Source organism: Dama dama, chromosome 7, assembly GCF_033118175.1.
Source record: "Dama dama isolate Ldn47 chromosome 7, ASM3311817v1, whole genome shotgun sequence".
NCBI lineage: Eukaryota > Metazoa > Chordata > Mammalia > Artiodactyla > Cervidae > Dama > Dama dama.
In genome coordinates this window covers 52,240,854-52,262,273 of record NC_083687.1, presented here as the reverse complement: position 1 = coordinate 52,262,273, position 21,420 = coordinate 52,240,854, and the positions used below count along the sequence as shown (strand labels likewise).

General features: G+C 55.1%; 1 protein-coding gene and 1 non-coding gene across 2 annotated transcripts; both read left to right on the top strand.

The window, feature by feature from the left end:
* The first annotated feature begins 506 nt into the window (after positions 1-506).
* Positions 507-622, top strand: LOC133060054 (small Cajal body-specific RNA 14). The gene has a single exon (XR_009693719.1). It is a non-coding gene; the product is annotated as a small Cajal body-specific RNA 14 (non-coding RNA).
* Positions 623-6,039: 5,417 nt separating this feature from the next.
* Positions 6,040-17,050, top strand: WRNIP1 (WRN helicase interacting protein 1). Its single transcript, XM_061147747.1, has 7 exons — positions 6,040-6,792; positions 8,513-8,704; positions 9,137-9,378; positions 13,458-13,687; positions 14,646-14,801; positions 15,860-15,939; positions 16,346-17,050. Exons 1-7 carry the CDS (start codon positions 6,055-6,057, stop codon positions 16,619-16,621), a joined length of 1,914 nt encoding a protein of 637 aa, XP_061003730.1. The 5' UTR covers positions 6,040-6,054; the 3' UTR covers positions 16,622-17,050.
* Positions 17,051-21,420: the final 4,370 nt, after the last annotated feature.

Below are 21,420 nucleotides of genomic sequence, written 5' to 3'. Positions count from 1 at the left end.
TAATTTTAATGCCTTCTTAACAACGTCTCTGAGATCCTCCTTTACACTTGCCTCATTTTACCAACCAGTCACTTAGCAGCTCCCTGTGAACCCCCTACTTACTAATATTTCTGGAAATTCCTCCAAGGGTCGCTGAAATGTGCTGCCAGCAGCTCCGTGGACTGCAGTCCTCATGTAGTCTGCAGGGCCCTGCTGCCCCGCTGGGTGAAGGCCACTGTCAAGACCCTCCTGGAAGAAACCTGGGCACTGGCACTGCTGATGGGGCCACGGTGGGGGTACCAGGGTCTGAGTGGGGAGCCGCCCACTCCCCGGGCCAGGGCAGAGCGGGGGGAGGTGGCCTCCTTCCACCGCAGTACAGCTGGTCCTCCAGACCCAGATTCGTGGCCAGAACGCACAGCGTCTCCTGAACCGTCCTGATCTTCTTCCTGTAGGGTTTCAAATTCAGTTCAAGAGACAAGAAGGAAACAGACATCACGGCTCACCCTCCACATTCTATTCTCCCTTCAGTTAAAAACCCAGCTCTCCAGTGCAACCATAGGCAGTCACATACATCAAAACATATGGTTCCTGCCGACAGGGTCTGTATAGTTATCAGATTTTCTGTGCGATGGCTCCATACATGTTAAAAAAAAAAAAAAAAAGAAAAACCCAGCTCTCCCCAGAACAAGCCAGTCTTTCTTCCCAGCTGCAGTTCTCCACTGCTCCTAGGAGACCATCTTATTCCCACCTCCAAAACACTGCCCTTTTTCTTCATGGAAGGGTTCTCTGAAAGTATTCCTCTAATCTTTCCATGACTAAAAGCCCCGTTTGGGTGGTCTTTCTGGAAGAAACGACTCCTGATGTGAACCTTGGGGCAGAGGGTCAAGCCTGCCCTTGACCTGGTAGCTTTCACTCTCTGTCCCATTCAAACACACCCGGCGCCCCACAGGTCGGGCTCGGGACCTGCGCAGTCCTGCACGGTGGAAGCTGAGGGCAGGAGTGGAAACAGACACGCAGTGGCCGGTTACAGCACTACAAGGCGTCTGCTGTGAGGGCAGACAAGGCGTCAGACCAGCCTGGAGACTCAAGGACGAGGAATAGGACTGCGCTAAACTGAAGAGTAGATGGTAACCAAGACACAACTAGTCTCTACTTGACTGGAAGTTTTAAAAAATCGGGGATTGAAGTAGGAGTTTTGCCTCCGTCAATTCACCTTTCACTTTATAGGGTAAAGTGATCTGCTTTCTCCAACAATGTAATAATAACTAGTATTGACCAGTGCAATTCAGAAAGAAAAAGAATAGATGCTTTGGAAATCAAGAGGGACATTATTGTTCTGACACCAAGCAGGCATCATTCTGCAAATCAATTCTCTTGACACCAGTGCTCTTATCAGAACCCATGGGTCAGGGCAGAGTGCCCCGCAAGGATGACCCATTTCAGACTCCAGGCTCAGGGGCCAGCAGTCCTATGCTACAGATGCAGGGCCCCTCCGTCCCCAGAGATGGCTGGCCCACAGTTCCAACCTCGAGTTGTGTGGCTGGCCTTTCTGGTGACCCGCCCTGTCCCGAAGTTCTCCCGGGATCCCAGGAGTCACCTCACTGGCTCTCCTGTCACTCAGGAAATTCCAAGGATTTTTGTAGCTCGGTGCCAGAAACTGATTTCAAAGTTCAGATGTATTCTTTTTGCATCACAAGTATCAACTGAAAATCACTTGAAACTAATAAAAGTCAAATAAATTAATAAAAGTCAAGTCCCTTCTTTTATACCAGTAAGACCAGTAATAAAATAGAACAATTCGACGGTCTCAGTACAGCAGCAAGAAGTATATAATTTATTGGAATAAACTTAATGAGAAGTGACACAGGGGAAAGTCAGGACAAGAAAGGCGGGTGAGGCTAAGTCAGGGGAGAGGACCCCTGTGGCAGGAAGGAGAAGGGACGACCCTGGGGCTGACTTTTAGGATGCAGACTAAAGACGGCGGGCATGTGCGTCACAGCGGGGTTAACTGAACTCAGAACATCCAACATGCCTTGGTGTGAATGTGAGGGGCAAGATGACGCTCGACAACACTGGTGGCTTATTGCCCGGCAGCGCTCGGGACCCCCAGCCCCACTGAGACTTTCCTTGTGGCCACTGAACAGATGGCCAATCTGAGAGCGGAGCCACACACACGCCCGTCACCCGCACCGTGATCGTGGGGCCGGAGGACAGAGAGAGAGAACGCCAAGGCCGGCTAAAAACAAGACAGCGGGCAGGGACTCGAGGAGGAAGCTTAAGCCGAAGGTTTATTGCTTTACGTGACCTCATTCACTACAGTCTTATAACAGGGTTTAAACTTATTTGTTTTTATGTTGATTAAAACAGAAAGTTTAAATCTGGATAGGGAAGCTGCTACGGTTTATTCATTTTATTTTTCTAGTATCACCATCTAGTGGAGAAAACTTTGAACTTCAGACAGAACGAGCTGGGGTTCAGGAAAACAGAGTCATAGAGGGCTTAGAGGGTGACCGGCAAGGTCCTAAACCCCTTTACGTTCCTGGGATGGCTGACCGCTCCCAACAGGCTGGGAGGCATTGTCGGAACCCCTCAGGTTCGGAAGCTGAGCCTGCGAAGGGCAGCAGCTTGCCCAAGGTCACACCACGGCCCACTCAAGCCCAGATTCGAGGGCAAGTCGGCCCATTTTCACCTCGCATTCCATCCAAATGGCTCGATTTTATTCATGGATGAGACCACGGGAGTAAAGTACGTGTACACATGGAGATACGGAGGGTTTTGTCTTCTCTTTTTTTCCTTTTTCTGATTCTTTTCTTTTAAATATATATATATATATATGAACAAAGCACTTGTATAAAAATAAGACAGGACTACACTATATAGCTTCGTACCTTCTAACTTTTACTCAGTATTACACAATAAATGCTTTCCCATTACAGTATAAACTTTTGAAAATATATATTAGGTAACAATAAAGGCAGATACAGAATTACATTTATATGTATATACACAGCAGAGTCTTAAAATGCATTTTAAAAGACTGGAAGAGGGTGTGGAAATATTAAGTGAGAATCTGAGTAGATTTTTCACAATAAGTGTGTATTAGTTTTTAAAAAATTAAGTTTTAAGCTTTACATTTATTAAAAGATTCAAGAAGCTTCACAGATGTTGCCTGGTTTGTTGTTACTATTTCACAATATTTTGTGTTAAAGGTGACCACATGTCCATTTATTTCTACAAATGTTTAAAATTATTGTAGTGTACTGTTTCCATATTTAGAAATACTTTCCTTCAAAACTCATTTTGAGGACAGCTCTAGAACCTGACCAGCAGCGGAACATGCCACACCAGACTGTGTCCCTTTGGCCTAAGGACTGTACTGTCACTGTTTAGTCGCTCAGTCGTGTCTGACTCTGCGACCCCACGGACTGCAGCCCACCAGGTTCCTCTGTCCATGGGATTTCCTAGGCAAGAATACTGGAGAGGGTTGCCGTTTCCTTCTCCAGGGGATCTTCCTGACCCAATGATTGAACCCAAGTTCTCTTGTATCGTCCGGCATATCTTTTACCACTAGGCCACCTAGGAAGTCCACAGCTTATACTGAGCTGAAGGCAATTAAGCAGATACAAGAAAAGCTCTCTGCTTTCCCCTTACAGGACATAAATTTGCAAAGGTGTCCCCCATCCCATCTACGAGGAAGAGCAGAAGTTAATCGCTGGAGGGAACCCTAGACCCTGATCGGCCCAGAGGCGGCACCGGAGAAAGCTACGTAATATACTTAACTAGTTCTTGTCTCTCCTTTGTTGTTGTTCAGTCGCTCAGTCGTGTCTGATTCTCTATGACCCCATGACGGCAGCACGCTGGGCTTCCCTGTCCTTCACTATCCCCCGGAGTTTGCTCAGACTCATGTCCATTAAGTCAGTGATGCCATTCAACCATCTCATTCTCTATTGCCCTCTTCCCTTCCTGCCCTCAAGCCTTCCCAGCATCGGAGTCTTTTCCAATGAGTTGGCTCTATCAGGTGGCCAAAGTACTGGAGCTTAAGTTTCAGCATCAGTCCTTCCAATTAATATTCAGGATTGATTAACTTTAGGATTGACTGGTTTGATCTCCTTGCAGTCCAAGGGACTCTCAAGAGTCTTCTCCAACACCACAGACAAAAGGATTGATTCTCCAGCACTCAGCCTTCTTTACAGTCCAATTTTCACAATCATATATGACTACTGGAAAAACCATAGCTTTGACTAGACGGACCTTTGTCGGCAAAGTGATGTCTCTGCTTTTTAATACACCAAGTTTGTCCCCCGTTAGTTTCCCATATATTTGCCTTAACCCAGTTTGCCTCCCTAAAAACGCAAGGTCCTTTTCCTTTGTCCTGTCGCTTCCCTTCAAACCGGTTGTGTTTTCTGCTAAGTTGCTATCCAAGCCCCCGCTCATCACTAGGTACTCCGTGTGTATGAGACCTGCACATGTTCACAGTCCTGTTTTTCTCTTTTTAATCGGCCTTCTATTGGTTAAGCTAATAAAACTTAAGGCGGAATGAGGAAATTTCTCTCTAGGCTCTGAAAAACTCTTCTCAAACTACCTGCTTTTGTGAAGTTCAGGGGCTGTTTGCTCTGGGCAATAATTAAAAGGTTATATAAAAGTTCGTGATCCTACAATTCAAACTGCATGACGGCCAAAGGGTAAAGATTCTTTCTCAACTTTTTTGCTTACCTCTTCTAATCAGAAAATCAGGTTTCAGTCCTCTTTACAATTGCAGGGAGGTTGCAACACATACTTTAAATCCAGTATCAACTGAAAAAATATTTCCTTTGCTGTTCATTTTTATACTATCTTTTATATACTGATAGTTCTCTGTGGTGCTGGAGAAGACTCCTGAGAGTCCCTTGGACTGCAAGGAGATCCAACTAATCGATCTAAAAGGAAATCTGTCCTGAATATTCATTGGAAGGACTGATGCTGAAGCTCCAATGCGTTGCCCACCTGATGCAAAGAACTGACTCACTGGACACGACTGGGCGAGAGAACAAGCTCTCTGTGATCCATTCCTTTTTGTAAAATCATCTCACAAGAAGAGACTCAGACATGCCTTAGGTGGTTGCCTTTCGGTTAAGTTTGAAGCAGTTCTTATGCAGATGAATTAGAAATTCCAGTCTTGTCAACTTTTAGGAAAGTCAATTCTTCCCTAAAAACGTTTCATTTGTTTTCATCCCACCTCTGTTTCCTTTCTCTAAATACCAAAAAGTCAGGTTTGTGACACGTTTTTTAATTAGTTTCAGAAGAGCAGGAACGGGGCTCAGAGGCCATCCCTTCGCCCACAGGCCAGAGATTAGCGGGTCCCAACCCGACGTCGCTCGTCCGCCGGCGCCAGGAGATGCCCGCGCATTCCTAACGTTTAACTGCGAAGCGGCCGTGAGACACCACTCGATTGGGGTAAAAGGCCAACAGTCTGGGGAGAACGGTGCTAGACGTGTGTCTCCGGCCGCCACTGTGGGTGACCCTTCGGACTGCGTGGGACCCGTCCCTGACCAGCATTCCGACGGCGTCCACCGTTACCCCACTTCCCCGCCCTCTGACTCCGCCCTCCGCCCCCAACCGCCCCCTACCGCCCCCTACCGCACGCAAAGCCACGCCCCTCGCGCAGCCGCGGCGCAGGTCCCATCGCTCTGGAGTCCCGCCCGCGGGTGGGTTTGCGCATGCGCAGCCTGCCAGCCTCCCTCGGCGCCGACCGGAAAGAGACGCGCGGCAACCCGCCGGGCCTCCGCGAACTACGTTTCCCGGCAGGCCGTGCGAGGCGCCGGCGCCGGCCGGAAAAGGGCGCGCCTCAGCCGCCGAGCGGCCGCGGACTACGTTTCCCGTCGGGCCGTGCGAGCCGGCGCCGGCGGCGGCCGTGCGGGCTACCGCGGACTCCGCTTCCCGGCGCGCCGCGCGAGGCGGCGGGGCGACGGGCAGAGGGCGGGCCGACGCGGGCGGCCGGGACGTGAGGCCTGAGCGGCGCTCTGCGCCGGGCCGCGCGCGTCCTGCCGCCTCCCGGAGCCGGGGGCGCGCGGCGCGGGGCCTAGCGCGGCGGCCGCCATGGAGGTGAGCGGGCCGGAGGACGACCCGCTGCTGGCGCAGCTGCACCGGGTGCAGTGCCCCGTGTGCCAGCAGGCTATGCCCGCCGCGCACATCAACGCGCACCTGGACCGCTGCCTGCTGCTGCACCCGGCGGGCCTAGCGGAGCCCGCGCAACCCCGCGCCAAGCGGCGCCGGCCGTCCGAGAGCTCGGCGCTCAAGCAGCCGGCCACACCGACGGCGGCCGAGAGCAGCGAGGGCGAGGCGGAGGAGCCGGACGACGGCGGCGAGAGCGAGGGCCGCGAGAGCGACGACGCGCCGCCCACGCCCAGCGGCGCGCGCCTGCTGCCTGACTTCCCGGGCGCGCGGCCCGGCAGCCCGGGCGGCAAGGGCGCGGGGCCGCGGCCGGCGGCGGCGGCGGCTGGTGGCGCGTCCCCGCGGAGCTGGGGCGAGGCCGAGGCGCCGGAAGAGGAGGAGGCGGCGGGCGACGCGGACGGCGAGGACGACGCGGGCCGCTGGGATGCGGGCGCGGGTGCCGCCGCATTCGGGGCCCCAGGGGGCCGCCCGCGCGCGCCGGCGGCTGAGGAGGTGCGGCAGCTGCTGGAGGGGAAGCCGCTGGCCGACACCATGCGCCCCGACGCGCTGCAGGACTTCGTGGGGCAGGGCCGCGCCGTGGGGCCCGAGACGCTGCTGCGCTCGCTGCTCGAGGCCAGTGAGGTGCCCTCGCTCATCCTGTGGGGGCCACCGGGCTGCGGCAAGGTCAGCGCACCGTCCCGGCCCTCTGCGAGGGGAGATGGGGGGGTCCGATCAGCGCCCCCGAGGCGTCCCGACCCGCCCGCACCCCCGGCTGTTAGTAGCCCGATTCTCGGGGAAAAGACAGGTGGCCTGGAGCAGTTTCCCATTCGGGAGTGTGTCCATTCAGTATGGAGAGGGGGCGCGGAATGCAAAAAATTTTAAATTTCTGTTGTGCTTCCTTCTGTTTAGATGTTGGGTTTCTTGTTCATTTGTTTTGTTCTTGCAAACAGTTCTTTATCAAACCTTGAAACTGTACTTAACAGGGCTGACCTGAGAACTCCTTCCCTTTGCAAGTCGCTTTCATCCGCTGTTTTCCATAGTTTCTTACGATGCCTTGTCCTTTATAGAGAAGAAACTGGGTGCGTCTTGGTGTCCAGTGCTTTCTTAGGAATTAGCACAAGCCCAGAGGTGGGCACTTAGGATGCTGGAATCTAGAGAACCGAGCATTGGAAGAACACTTGAGCAGCAGTCTAAAGGAGGCAGGTGTTAAGACTGAAAAATGAGAGAGCCAAGCGGTGCTTAAATATATACATTTTATCTGCTGGAAAAGGGAGAAAGCACCACAGAGTGGAAAGTAGAGCCCAGGATTGGGTGTAGAGGAGCTCAGAGCTGTGAGGCTCAGACACCTTGATGGTGTTTCTTTGGTTCTTCTTTCCAGCTTTATTGTCTGTTTATGTGTCTTGCTTGTTTTGTGCTTTCCTTTGGTCAGGAACTGTCAGATTTAACCCAGATAGCATGGTACTATACAGTAGCATCCTTACTGATTCCCGAGAACTCTTTACTTAAGATGGTCAGAACGGTTAATCAGATGGAAGAGGAGGAAGAGGCAGAGAAGAAAAAGAACGTCCTTGGGGCAGTGAGCAGGGCGCACTCACAGAGGATGCGCGGCCGGAAAGGCAGTGTGCTAGGCTGGTCAGTGCAAAGGTGGCTGACCGGTCACAAGCCAGGCATGTGTGGCCTCTGGGCTGGGTCTGGCTGAGGAGCAGCCGCAGTGTCTGATGGGGCCATGTGACCTTCAGAAAATAAAATGCCCCCTTGCCACTCATTCTGGGGCGTATTTGCCCCTCTTCACCCCCATCCTTACTGTTGCACTTCGATGCCGACAGTAATAATAAACTTAATGAGAGCGTGTGCGTGTGTATGCAGCCCCCAGTAGGTGCCAGCTGCCGAGCAGCACTTTTCTTTGGAATTCTTTGCTTCCTGGGAAGCATTGATGGAGGCATTGCTGCTGCCTCACTCCATCCACAACGGACGGTTGCACGTGCTGGTTTAAGGTCACCGTTGATCTCCCAGTTCAAGTGCTGGTTCTCTTTTGCGCTGCCTGCGAGCTTCGGGCTGTGGGTCTGCACCTCGCTGGTTGGTGTTGCTGCTCTCTTGGCTGGGTGAGGTAGCATCTACCACCAGGCTCTGCTGCGTCCATTCAGCAGCTCTTTCCAGAGATTGTGGAGATCTTAGTGTCCCCCGAAAGGCATCAGTGGAGTTAGACATGAAGGAGAGGAGGTCAGAATTAGCTGAACTTTCAGCTGCTTTTCCTGCTTCATGTGTAGCGTTTTTTTAATGTGTGAAGACGCGCTGGGCTGTTGCAGATGGTTCTCTGCTGCCGAGCGCACCAGTGTCCAGGCCTCTGGTAGGTGCTGGTGCCCGTCCCTCCGTCTCACAGCTCCCGTCCTCTGTCTTTTCGCAGACCACGCTGGCCCACATCATAGCCAACAACAGCAAGAAGCACAGCATCAGGTTCGTGACGTTGTCAGCAACCAGCGCCAAGACAACCGATGTGCGGGATGTCATCAAACAAGCTCAGAACGAGAAGAGATTTTTCAAGAGGAAAACCATCCTTTTTATTGACGAGATTCATCGGTTCAATAAGTCTCAGCAGGTTTGTGCTCTTCCTTCCGTTTCCTTCTGGTCCTTGTGGGTGTGGACTTGAGTGTGAAGCCTGTGCGGCCACTGCACACAGGCTCAGGGTAGGGGTGGTGGTGATCTCCAGGAGCCCAGGCCCTCCGCCCTTCTCCTTCACGCCTGTTACCCTCACTTTTCCTTAGCATTTTTTTGGTGGCCAGAAAATGCTTCCTCTGTCTGATAAATGAAATTGTAGGTATATCCCAGGGCTGTTGATATGAGAAAAAGTACTTTGGGTCAAGTTTCCAAGTTTCAGGCATTTGTAATTGAAACATCAGGACAAGTGGACAGCTTAAGTTGCTGATCGGATCCTGAACTTGGGATTAGGAAAAGAAGGAATAGCCGGCTCACCCTGGATCCTGCAGGCTGTCGACTGGGGTCAGCGTCTTCTGTTTTCCTTCCTGATCAGGACACGTTCCTTCCCCATGTGGAGTGTGGGACCATCACCCTGATCGGGGCGACCACGGAGAACCCCTCCTTCCAGGTCAATGCTGCTCTCCTGAGCCGCTGCCGAGTCATCGTGCTCGAGAAGCTCCCCGTGGAGGCCATGGTGACCATCCTAATGCGGGCCGTCAACTCCCTGGGGATCCAAGTGCTGGACTCCAGCCGCCCTGCCGACCCTCTGAGCCATGGCGGCAACAGCAGCTCCGAGTAAGCAGCTCTGGCTCCAGGTTGGGGGGGCACCTGGCTGGGCTGGAGGGCAGGATGGGCGCATGTGGTGCTGGCCTGCAAAGGGCTGCCCTGTCTCTGCAGGTGGAGAGACCACCCATCCTGGGTGTCCCCAAAGCTCCTCCGGCTCTGACTAACCGCCTGGCCCCGACTCTAGTTCTCAGGTGTTTGCCTTGGTGCCAACAGATTCCGGGCTTTTCCTTGCACACCTTTTTATTAAGGCTCGCAAAACCTAGAGAGGCTTTTTTGATTATTTTCTTCATAGGAGAAACTTATGTCATGAATCTTTTGAAGTTTATACTCAGATTCCAATTTTCTTTTTCCTGCAGTTTTTTTTTTTTTTTTTTTTTTCTGTAAAACATTGATTAAGAATTAGTGTAAACGTTACTGTAAACTTTTTCAAGTGTTTTTAGGGTGATTGTTGTACACTCTGGAAGTCAGAGACTCAATTCCACGAAAGGAAAGAAATTGTAACTGAAGATGATGCCTTCAAGGCTGTCTGTTTCCTCCGGGTGATGTCTCTGTGTTGTGAGAGGCGCGTGAGTCTGCTCACACGCGGCGTGTGTATCATGGGCCATCGATTGCCTTACGTGGGGCAGGGCTCTTCCCTTATTTGTGTTAGAAGCACACCTCTGCCGCCTGCTCCTGCCCCAGATGCAGGAGGAATTACCTAGGGCACTGGAAAGCCTGGACAGGGACCCCCTTCGGCCAGGTCACATGGCTTGAGGGTCAAGCCACCCACGCAGGGGCTGAGGAGCCGAGAGGGCCCCGCGGGCATCGGTCGTTGAAGCGTCAGTCGTGAAAGCACGTCACTATCTCCGGACTCAAGAGTGCACTCTGCTTTGGGTGCTGGTTGCTGAGGTCCCTGCACACCTCCCTGTCTGTCCTGGACCTGAGCGCCCCTCCTCGCCCTCGCCTGAGGCCTCGAGGGGTCTCAGGGTATTTCCTCCTCTTGAGGCCCCGCGTGGTGTCAGCGGGGTTTGGAGGAACTGGCTACAGGCTGGAAGCTCTGCAGCGTTGTTTTTGGCAGTCAGTTCCCATTCGGAGACTTGCCTCGTGACCGTCCAGAGCAGGCCTTTTTATTACTGCAACACATCTGTGTTTAGAAAGACTGAGTTTGGACGGGGGCAATCCTGGAGTGTGGCTCGTGTGAAAGAGGGAATGAGGAGCCGTGGGAGACCAGGTGAACTCACCCCATGCCCGTGACTCCAACCTGATGGAAGGGATGACAGTGGAACAGAGCGGACTTCAAACACTGAGGGGAGGATTGCATTTTCCAGCTGTGGAAAACTCACCTGTCTCTAAAGGCTTTCTCGCAGCCTACTCATTGGCCTCTGTTGTCACGAACGAGGCCCGCTCACCGCCCGTCCGTGAGGACTGGGCTCTGAGACCGCCTGTACCCCTGTCCTCTGCCCACGTCCTGCCCCGGGGGTGCCCGGCGCAGCCACAAGGGCGGTCTGTGCCCCCGGCACTGACCCGATGGTGGCACAGCGGCAGTGATCCACCCCTTTGTCTGGTGCTGACAGTTCCCGAGTTGCCTGTTTGGTAAAAAGACAATACTGAGAGTTCTGAGTACCTGGCTTGCTTTTCAAAATAGCGTTTTATTATGAAGGTTGCAGACTCTGTATGATGTGACCCAGTTTTGTTTTCAAAGCTTGAGTGGATGGTCACAGGATAGACACGTACTGGGTGTTGTGAAGCTTCTGCCTGCCCCAGGCCCGCCCCCAGCTCAGTGAGGTGAGTGGTTAGTGGGTGGGTGGTTCGCAGAGCGGGCCCAGCCAGCGCTCGGGTGCTGCGGATAAGGGTTTGTGGTGTGTTCTCTTGTGTACGTCCCATCTGTCTCAGTTTTTAAAAATACACGTTCCCTCCTGAGGCTGCGGGGAAGCTGAAGTCGGTCCACTCGGTGTGCAGAAGTGGGGCCTGTCTGCCAGGCCCTGCAGGTTGAGGACCCCGTCCTGTGGCCCCAGCGTCGGGGGTGGAGATGATCACCTCCGGAGGGCGGCCCCGCGACACTGGCTCAGGCCTCCAGCCCCACGCTCCCCCGACACGTGGTCCTGCGGGCGCTCTGCTGCCGGTGGCTCTGAGGAGAAAGGCCGTCAGGGTCACTAGTTCTGGGGCGAGCTGTTGAGGCCGTGTGGGTCTGCCCGCCCCACACACACACACACAGACTAACACACATACACACACTTGTGCAGACACAGTTACACACAGACACACACATACACACACTTGTGCAGACATACATCACACACACATACATACAGATGTGCGCATATACATGCACACTTGTACACATGTATATACACGCTTATACACAGACACACACTTATACACACAGACACACATGCACTTAAAACACATGCACTTACACACACATATACACTTATACAGACACACATATACACACATCACACACAGAGACACAAATACACACCTGTACAGACACACATATATACACTTGCAGACAGGCACATCAACACACCGACACATATACACATATACATGCACACTTACACATACACACACGCTTATGCACATACACAGACACTTAGACATATGCAGTTATGCACATAAACACACGCAGTTAAACACACCGACACACACATACACACTTATACAGACACATATACATCACACAGAGACACACTTATAAACACAGACACACACATATACACACATATGCACAGAGACACGCAGATGTGCCGTCAGCAAGGCTGCCCTCCCCCGCGGCTCCCCCGAGCTACCGCACCTCCTCTGCATCTGGCCCCCCGCAGCATCTTTTATCTTTTGTGTGGGTCGACTAGTGTTTTTCCGTATCATCAAGAATTCCCTTTGGAAGTGGCTGTCAGCTTTACAAAGAGCCAGTGCTGTGGTCTCGGTGTGTGTTATGTCTGGTCAGGAGGGGCGGACGGGCCGATGGGAGAGCCGTCTGTTGTGAGCTGACTCCTGGGGGCAGAGAGGCAGCTGGGATGCTTGGCTCTGGAGACACGGCATCCATGAGATGGGCCTTCGGGGGCAAGTGTAGCCTGGGATCCTCAAGGCTGTCCCCCCAGCTAGGCGGGCACCCTCAGTGAGCACTCCCCGCCCAGGCCGGTGGGGCCTTTGGGGTTGTTCTCCAAATAGCTGCTTCAGATCATCTGCGTCGATTTATTAATTGCTGTGACATTTCCAGCTGAAGGTTGGCAGGGACATGGCTGAGCTGTAACTTTGAACCATTATATTTTGCTTTGTATGTATATAGCTAGCCACAAAGAATAAGACCCCTCTACATAGCTAAGTTTTGGATATCTTGTCTAACTAGACAGAATAGGAAAAGTTGCTCAGTTAGACTCGAAAAGGAGTCACAGTTAGACCTTCTTGACAAAGGCCCACACGTGGTCAGTGCCCCCTTGGCCACGTGCCCCAGGCCAGCGCCAAGGGACTGGGGACAGGCTTGTCTGTCAAGTGAAGGACGCGTGCCTATAGAGTTGTCCCTCAGAGTCTGCAGGGCATTGGATCCAGAGCCCCCCCACCCCCGTGGACACCAGAATCTGAGGCTGGCGGACACGCAGGCCCCTTTTCTTACAACCTGATGTTTGCATAGGACCCAGAGCACATCCTCCCATGTACGTGACGTTGTCTCTAGGCAACTCATCACACCTAACAGGATGTAAATAAACCACGTGTAGTTGTTGGACGTGCTCTAATGCTTTGTGAGTGGTGGTCAGTGTGCAGCAGACTCAAGCTGTGCTTTTTAGAACTATCTGGAATTTTTCCCCTAATACGTTACGTCCGAGGCAGGTTGAATTCGTGCATGTGGAACCTGGAGATGGAGAGGGCTGAATGTCAGGTGAAAAAGGACCAAACGTCAGGTGAAATAACCTTGGGACTCAAGGGCGAGGCTTTGCTCAGCCTTGCTAATGCTGGCCACATAACAGCACAGACCCGCCCCAACACCAGGGTTTGGGGCCCAGGCGGAAGCTTGAGCCTCGGGGGGCCTCGGTAGTGACCTTGTGGGGATGAGAGGCACAGCATGCTGCAGGAGGGTGTGTCCAGGGTGTGACACGGTGGTGGTGTTGCAGGCCCTCGGTGTTCATCGAGGACAAGGCAGTGGACACACTGGCCCACCTGAGTGATGGGGACGCGCGGGCCGGGCTGAACGGGCTGCAGCTGGCAGTGCTGGCCCGGCTGAGCGCCCGCAAGACCTTTGGGAAGAAGGGCGGGCAGAGCTACCCCCCGAGCCGCGTGCTGGTCACAGAGAGCGACGTGAAGGAGGGCCTGCAGCGCTCACACATCCTGTATGACCGGGCAGGTGAGTGACCCCCCCCCGCCCCCGCCCCCAGCTCCACGCAGGCTGCAGAGGCCCCGCCCCCCCGGGCAGCTCCGCCCACAGCTCTGCTTCCTGACTCGGGGGCTGACAGCTGGTGTGGAAACGCCGCCGGAACTCGGGTGTGTGTTTAGTTTAAGTAGCTTGGTTCAATTGGAGTTCTTTAATGAGAGTTAAAATCCTTAATTCCCTTATGGCTCAGCTGGTAAAGAATCTGCCCGCAATGGGGGAGACCTGGGTTCAATCCCTGGGTTAGGAAAGGTCCCCTGGAGAAGGGAAAGGCTACCCACTCCAGTATTCTGGCCTGGAGAATCCCATGGACTGTATAGTCCAAGGGGTCGCGAAGAGTTGGACACGACTGAGCGACTTTCACTTTAATTCTTAAAGGCACAATTAAAAATTAAGCTTAGGTAGAAATTGATGCTTTTATTCTGTGCTAGTTTTTTTAAAAGTGCATTTTGCCATGTGCATTTATCTGTTTTCATAAAACCATATTTACAGATAGCGAATCTGACATCAGCTCCTGTTAAATCCCTGAGCTGGAATAGTAAACATAAGCACAGCACATTTGCGTGTCTTTACCAAAGACGTGGGTGATGAAGAGTCCCCTGTAGACGAGGGTGTGTGTGATTTTGGGCGGTCGTGCTGGAGTCGGATTTCCACCCCTTTGGAAGGAAGTGGGGTCTCCACCGTGCTGCCTTCACCGTGGACCCGGTGAAGCGTGAGGCCGAGGCCCTCTGCGGCAGGCGGGGTTCAGCACCGTCGCCCCAGCCCCGCGCCCCACTACGGCAGCTTTGCCCCTCCGCGGGGCTGGGTGAGGGCGGTGTCGGAGCTCCCCGTGCTCAGGCCCTCCTAGGTCCCTCGCTGGCTCGGCCTTCCCTGGGGTCAGCAGGAGAGGCCTGCGGTGCGGCGGGCGCGGGGCTGAGCCGGGCTCTGCGTGCAGGGGAGGAGCACTACAACTGCATCTCGGCGCTGCACAAGTCCATGCGGGGCTCCGACGCCAGCGCCGCGCTCTACTGGCTGGGCCGCATGCTGGAGGGCGGCGAGGACCCGCTCTACGTGGCGCGGCGGCTCGTGAGGTTCGCCAGCGAGGACGTGGGTGAGTGACGGCGCGGGGCGGGGCCTCGGGCGGGGCGGGGCCCGGGGAGTGTCCTGGGCGGGGCCTCGGGCGGGGCAGGGCCCCGGTGAGCCCTGGGCGGGCGGGGAGAGGACTCGGTGGAGGCAGTCATCTGTTTCTGGGCGTCTGGCTCCGAGTCACGGGTCCCCGCGGCCCTTGGTAGTGACCCCGCGGGAGTGCAGCCCGCCTTCACAGCTCGGGCCTCTGTGGCCGTGGGGTCCCTGGGACCCCGTGTCACGGCCCTGTCAGCGCCGTTCTCCCAGCGGCAGTTGCTCACGTGGTGTCCCCGTGTCGCCCTTGGGTGATTCTTGTCGCATTCACACTCTGATCTCTGCTCTATTTTTGCTCTGGAGGTCTGCGACAAGTCCTCTTTGATGTCACTACTACAAAGAGGTTGACTCCCTCCAGGCTCGGGTGACGGTTGGCCTGTTGAGCGGTGCAGTGTCTTAGACACGACCCTTGCTGATAGTGTTCTGTCAGCATGAGCTCAGTACACGCCGGGGACCAGAAAATCGGTGCAGCTTGCTTTGTCGCGGTTTCCCCGTTATTCGCGGTTTTGGCGTTACTGCAGTGGTGTAGAACAGGCCCAGGATCTCTCTGAGGTGCCCGTGTTTAAATGAAAGCAGCGTTTTAATTTTGCTTTGCAGTCAGATGTTCTGGTTTTCATCAGACAGCTCCCAAGGTATTAGTAGCAAGGGAGGATTCCAGGCCCAGTTTAAAGGAGACGACCGCAGAGCCGTAGCTTTCTTTGGGGTCAGTAAGTGCTCCGCTTTCAGCGTGTCCAGCCTCGTGACGGTCTTCATGGCCTCTGCTCCTTGCGTGTATTGCACGTGGTCTCCTGTTTTTCCTACTAGATGTAGAGCTTTTATCTCCAAGGAAACAGTTCTTGACCCTGCGCAGTAACCACCCCGCGCACACCTCTGCAGTCAGCCAAGATCAGATTTTGCTGAGTGATTCCTCGGTTAGAGTCTGCAGGCGGTGGGGGTCGGCACAGGGATGGGCACTGGGACTTAACTCGCCCCTGTTCGTGTGTGTGGCAGGCCTGGCCGACCCGTCCGCGTTGACACAAGCAGTCGCCGCCTACCAAGGCTGTCACTTCATAGGCATGCCCGAGTGCGAGGTAAGGCCCCTTCAGATGGCGCCTCCTTGGGCCTGGACCGCGGAGGAGGCTGCCTGGCTCTCTGACGCCCGTCTGGGAGCTTAGACGCTGGTCCTCGGAGGCGTTCAGGGTTTCTTGGGGGCAGGAGCGTCAGGGGAGCTGAGCAGGACGTCTCTGCAAGTTCACCCACAGATAGAGCAGCTCCTGCCTAGCTTTATACGTTGGGGTTTTAAGAAGAATTTCATATGATAAAAAGTTTCAGTTTTAAAAGAAAAGCACCGGTCCGGTTTAGCCTCGCCTCGTGCAGGACTGCCTCCTCCCTGTCGTGATTACCCAGACTGTGGGCCCCGTGGGAGGTCAGCGGGGGCGGGGGTCGGGGTCTCCCAGAGTTAACCCGGCGGCGCCCCCCCACCCCGACCCCGCGCAGGTCCTCCTGGCCCAGTGCGTCGTCTACCTGGCACGGGCCCCAAAGTCGGTGGAGGTGTACAGCGCCTACAGCAACGTCAAGGCCTGCCTGCGGGGCCACCAGGGGCCGCTGCCCCCCGTGCCTCTGCATCTGCGCAACGCGCCCACCAGGCTGATGAAGGACCTGGGCTACGGCCAGGGCTACAAGTACAACCCCGCCTACAGCGAGCCGGTGGAGCAGGAGTACCTGCCCCAGGAGCTGCGGGGCGTGGACTTCTTCAAGCAGCGGCGGTGCTGACGGAGGCGGCCGCGTGCCGGGGAGGAGGCCCTGGGTTGCCGGGGCGGGGGCCTGGCGGAGGCTGTCCTGGGCCCGCCTTTCGTGCCAGAGACGGAGCGTTCCTGAGGCGGGGGCACAGCTGCTGCGGCTACATGTGTGACGTGACGTGTTCGTTTGCGCCCTGTGCGACGTTATGCTCATGAAACGTTCTGGCAGCTTCGTGCAATGGATTCACGTTATGAGGAGGTATCTATTTTGTCATAGTATTTAAGTCATAATGTCATTTCAAAGTTTAGTTCTGTAGGTTTCTTTTGCTTTAAAAAATGTTTATTCTGGGTAGTTTCAAATTGGTAAAAAAAAAAATGTAATTGTGGTTTAATACTGCATAGTGTTTTGGGTATTTTTTTTATATGCAAAGGTCTTATGAGCCAATAAAACTATTTCAAAGTACCCTGCAGTTCTTGCCTGTTTTCCACCGGGGATCCGCGGTTCCAACATCTGTCTGTTACATGCTGATGGGTAAACACAGAAAAATGACCCTAGGTGACAGAGTTCAGAAGTCTGTGTATCTATTGAAAATCCACTTTAAAAATTTTTAAGGATTTTGAAACATCATCGTGATTGATTTAAGTACAGTTGATCTTCAGTTCCAGAGTTGGTTGGTTCCCATTTCTTTGAGGCAATTTCTCGGAATCGTGGCAGCTTACGTCACGGCCCCAGTCCGGTCATCGTGCAGCTGACGTCACCTGGCGAAGGTTTCAGCGCAGGATGTGGCTCCGAATACTGTCTGTGACCCTGGAGGAGGAGCCCGAGGCCCCTGACCCTGCTTCCTGCCTGACCTGCTGCTGTTTGCCTCTGTTTCTGCGTCCTCTCGCGTCACTGATCAGACTTACCCTTTGTCTAAAGTTTTTCTGCAAAGGCAGGTGGCGGAACCTGAGAAAGGACCACAGGGTCCTGCTCCGCTTCGCTGAGCCCTCAGGCTCCCTCCAGCCATCGGGCGCCCGTCCTCCGGGAGCACCCCGTCTGCTGGTCAGCCGGTGGTCTGCCCCGTGGGGGGCCCGTCCCGTCCTGGGTGCTGTTGCTTCCCCCGCGTGTCACCTCTGACCTCGGGATCCTGTGCGCGGCCTGCTCACGTGAGCACATCCTGCGGTTGCTTTAAGGAGCACGGAGGCCTGGGCAGCAGAACCGCCTGAGAGCCTGGGCTGCTCTGCTCTGATTCCGCCTGCAGACCTGCCCGATGGTTCGGGAATAAGCTCTCGGTCGGAGGACTTCCCTGGTGTCCAGTGGCTAAGACTCCCCCCTGCCGAGGCAGGGGGCCCCGGTTCAACCCCAGGTCAGGGAGCTGGATCCCACATGCCCAGCGAAGACCCAGCACAGCCAAGTAAAACCTACACTGTGTGCATGCTCCTGTCACGGAGTCCCGTCTGGTGGTGACTCCGAGGACCGTAGCTCACCGGCTCCTCTGTCCATGGGATTTCCCAGGCAAGAATACTGGGGTGGGTTGCCATTTCCTTTTCTGGGGGATCTTTCGGACCCAGGGATCAAACCCCCCACCCATCTCTTTTATGTCTCTTGTATTGGCTTCTTTACCACTAGTGTCGCCTGGGAAAACCCTAAAAAAATGTTTTTTCAAATAAATTGAAAAAGCAGCTCCAAGTTGGGCGTCCCGGCCAGTCACCTTCCCGTCCCCCCTCTGCAGGCTGAGCGCGTCTTCCTGGGGTCGCAGTTGGCCGTGGTTTATTTCACTGAGTGTGTGGGGGACCCGTTCAGACTGGACACTTGGGTCTGAGTTCTGGGGCGGTTTTTTTCATTCAATAAATACGGAGTGCCTGCCTCACACTGAGCTCTTGCTGGGAACATTAGGGAAATGACAGACAAAATCCTGTGCTGTTGAAACTGGAGAAAGAGGTTTCAGTATGGCAGTCCTCCGCTAAGTGCTGAGGAGGACGTCCTTGCCCCGGGGTGGATGTGGACAGGCTGGAGGTGTGGTTGAGATGCTGGCGGCCAAGCGGACCTCATCCAGAGCCAGGGCGGGTCCGGGGCAGGAGCCTGGTGCCCCGATAGCCGGGGGTGGGGGGTCTGCCAGGCCGTGGGGGCGGCCCTGGGCAGGGAAGTGCCAGGCAGACACGGAGACTCCTTGGTTCTGGAAGACTGGGCTTCTGCTCGGCGTTTCTAAAAAAGGAGCCACGTCCTGGGCCACCTGCGCTGCGGCCCTGAGCCGGGACGGGAGGGAGGCAGGGCCCTGGAGGTGCAGGGGGCCAGAGACGGTGAGGACCCACCTGGGGATGCGGGTGCCTGCAGGCAGAGCCAGCCACATTGGCGACGGGTTGTGTATGGCTCGTGTGTGCAAGAGGAGCTGGCGGTGGCTGGCGTTGACGGAGGGTGTTCTGCGTGCCAGCGTGGACAGCTCACCTGAGCTCTCGTAGTAACCCAGTAAACCGAGGACCACGGTGGACATCTTCGGGACAGAAAGCTTGTGGCTCGCTCCGGACCGCCCAGCCCCTCTGGGGCCTTGGTCTGCGTCAGGCGTCCCTGCAGAGTGCTGCTCTTGCCTGAGGGTCTTCCTCACCTCCACCTCCTCCGGTCCCTCCTCCTGGAACAGCCTCGGTCGCCCGCCTGAACCAGTCCTTGTGTATGTATCTTTCCTCCTTGTTTTCCGGCCTTTGTCTTCTTGCTCTGCTCCCTGGAAGGGTTCCTCGGGCTTATTTTTCATCTTTGCCACCGTCACGTACATCTCCGAGAGCTCACTCCTCTGTTCTGTCCTTTCTCTTGGTTGTAACCTGTATGTGTGTTGTGATTGCTTATCTTACTTCCCTGGATGTTAAACTTGTTTTTCATTTTCTCCCTGTATGCACTCTTCCCTTCCACGCTGGTTTCTGTCCGTTTGGCATCTGTCTTTCCTAGCACTTGTTCCTCAGATGTCCAGTCACCCCAGTAAGAAGCTCCTGTTCAGCTTGATGGCAGATTGGAAGCTCAGAATGTGAGTGGGGTCCGGGAGGGGTGTGATCGGATCCTCCAGAAGCCATTTGTTGGAACCTGGCATCCAGAGTCTGCAGGGCTTATCCTCTCGGGCCGGTTAGAGTCCCGGAGAACTTCCGCCCTCCCCTGGGTGGGGAACCGTCTGCCCCCTGTGTTCTGGGCGCCACACGCTCCAGCGTCCCCCAGCAGCATGCGTTTGCATCCCGGGTCTCCGTGTGAGAAGGGACCAGGCCCCCAGCTCTGCTGGGTCTGGTTCAGAGAGCCTCCTGGGGCAGGGGAGGGCAAGCACCGCCATCGGAGCCCTGGGGATGCCCGCTGTGTAGACAGGGTGGGTCCTTGGCTGCCCCTGGGACCCGCCCAGTCGTGGCCGCGGGCCCACCCTCTCCCCAGCCTCCCGTGTTGTGCTGCCCCATCTTGTTCTCCAGCTTACGACTCCTTTCCTGCAGGATGGGCAGGGTCTCAGGAGGAAATGAAATGAGACGGGCTTGACTAGTGTTCTAGATAAGGAAAGCTCGCCGCTCCCAGCCGTGGGGTCTCACGGCCCAGCGGGGAGTGGAGGGGGCTGGAGGGGCCCAGGGCGGCGGGAGCCGGCCAGCACCTCTGAGAAGACCAGGGGATGAGCTGGGGGCGTGGGGGGCGGACCCAGCCTCCACTGCGAGTCCTGGCAGGAGTTGGGGGGGCAGGGAGAGGGTGCCTGGCCGCTCCTTCTGCCCCCCCCCCCCGAGCCGCCGGGGCCCCCCTGGCAGAACCTGCCAGGCTCTCCCGGCTAAAGAGCAGCACGGGGGAGCCGGGGGGTCTGGAGGTTCGGGGGCAGGGGTGGAACGGACACGTCTCAGACCAGACATACAGTCACTGCGTCTCAGAAGCAGCAGCGTTCTACCTGACTGTGTGCCTTGAGAAACAGTCCAGGGAGATGGCCCAAGGTAAACAATATGTGAAAATCAGTAGCTTCTGGACTATAATTGTAATCAGGAAATGTACCAAGAAAACCACCCCGCTTCTCCGTAACAACTGGGAGCAAACTTACTGGTGTCCAAGGAGCAGGACCAAGGTGGAAACAAAACACATCTCCAACAAAAGCAGACATAAGCCTTGTTCCGAAACGTGATTTTGTTATAAACACCATTATTTTAAACAGTATGTAAGTTGGGTTTTATATTCCCATCATGCTTGGTGTTTAAAAGGTGATGAGCGTGCGTTTGTTGTGTGACAAAATGAGTGACTCCATGAGCTGTCACTGAGATGTTTGTGCCGCTGTCTCACAGCCCAGGCCAGTCCTTGGCGTGTGTGTCCACCAGGAGGCAGCCTCCACCAGGCTCAGCCCAGCGGCCACCACACTCAGCCAGGACCATTGGAGTGTCTGTGGTTAACCCCACAGGCCAGTTACTTATTATTTATTTGTCTGATTACAAAAGTAATTGTGACCTTTGCCAAAAAGGTACCAGAGGGGATACAGCCGAAACCAAAACAGACCACAAGGCAAAAAAATAACATGAGCCCGGTTTAACGTCAGTTCTCAGCGGTAAGCTCCGCCAGCTTCTTAGTCTCTGCCCCCTGGGTGTTTTTCCCAGCGAGCGTGAGAAAATCAGAGGCAACCTCACCTGTTCCTGAGTCTGCCTCCCTCGCCTCAAGGTTGGCCACGTCCTGGAACAGTCTGTGCGGCTCTTGGTGGCTGCACACACGGTCCAGGGCCATGCGCTGCGTGTGAGACGCAGGCTGTAACACGGGGCTCCTGAGGACCAGAGATGTGGTCTGCACCCCAGGCCCCTTCCTGCAGCTCCTTCGCCAGCCCGGACTGTGCTGCCCTGGGCCCTCCCCCTCCCAGGGAGGGGTCTGATCAC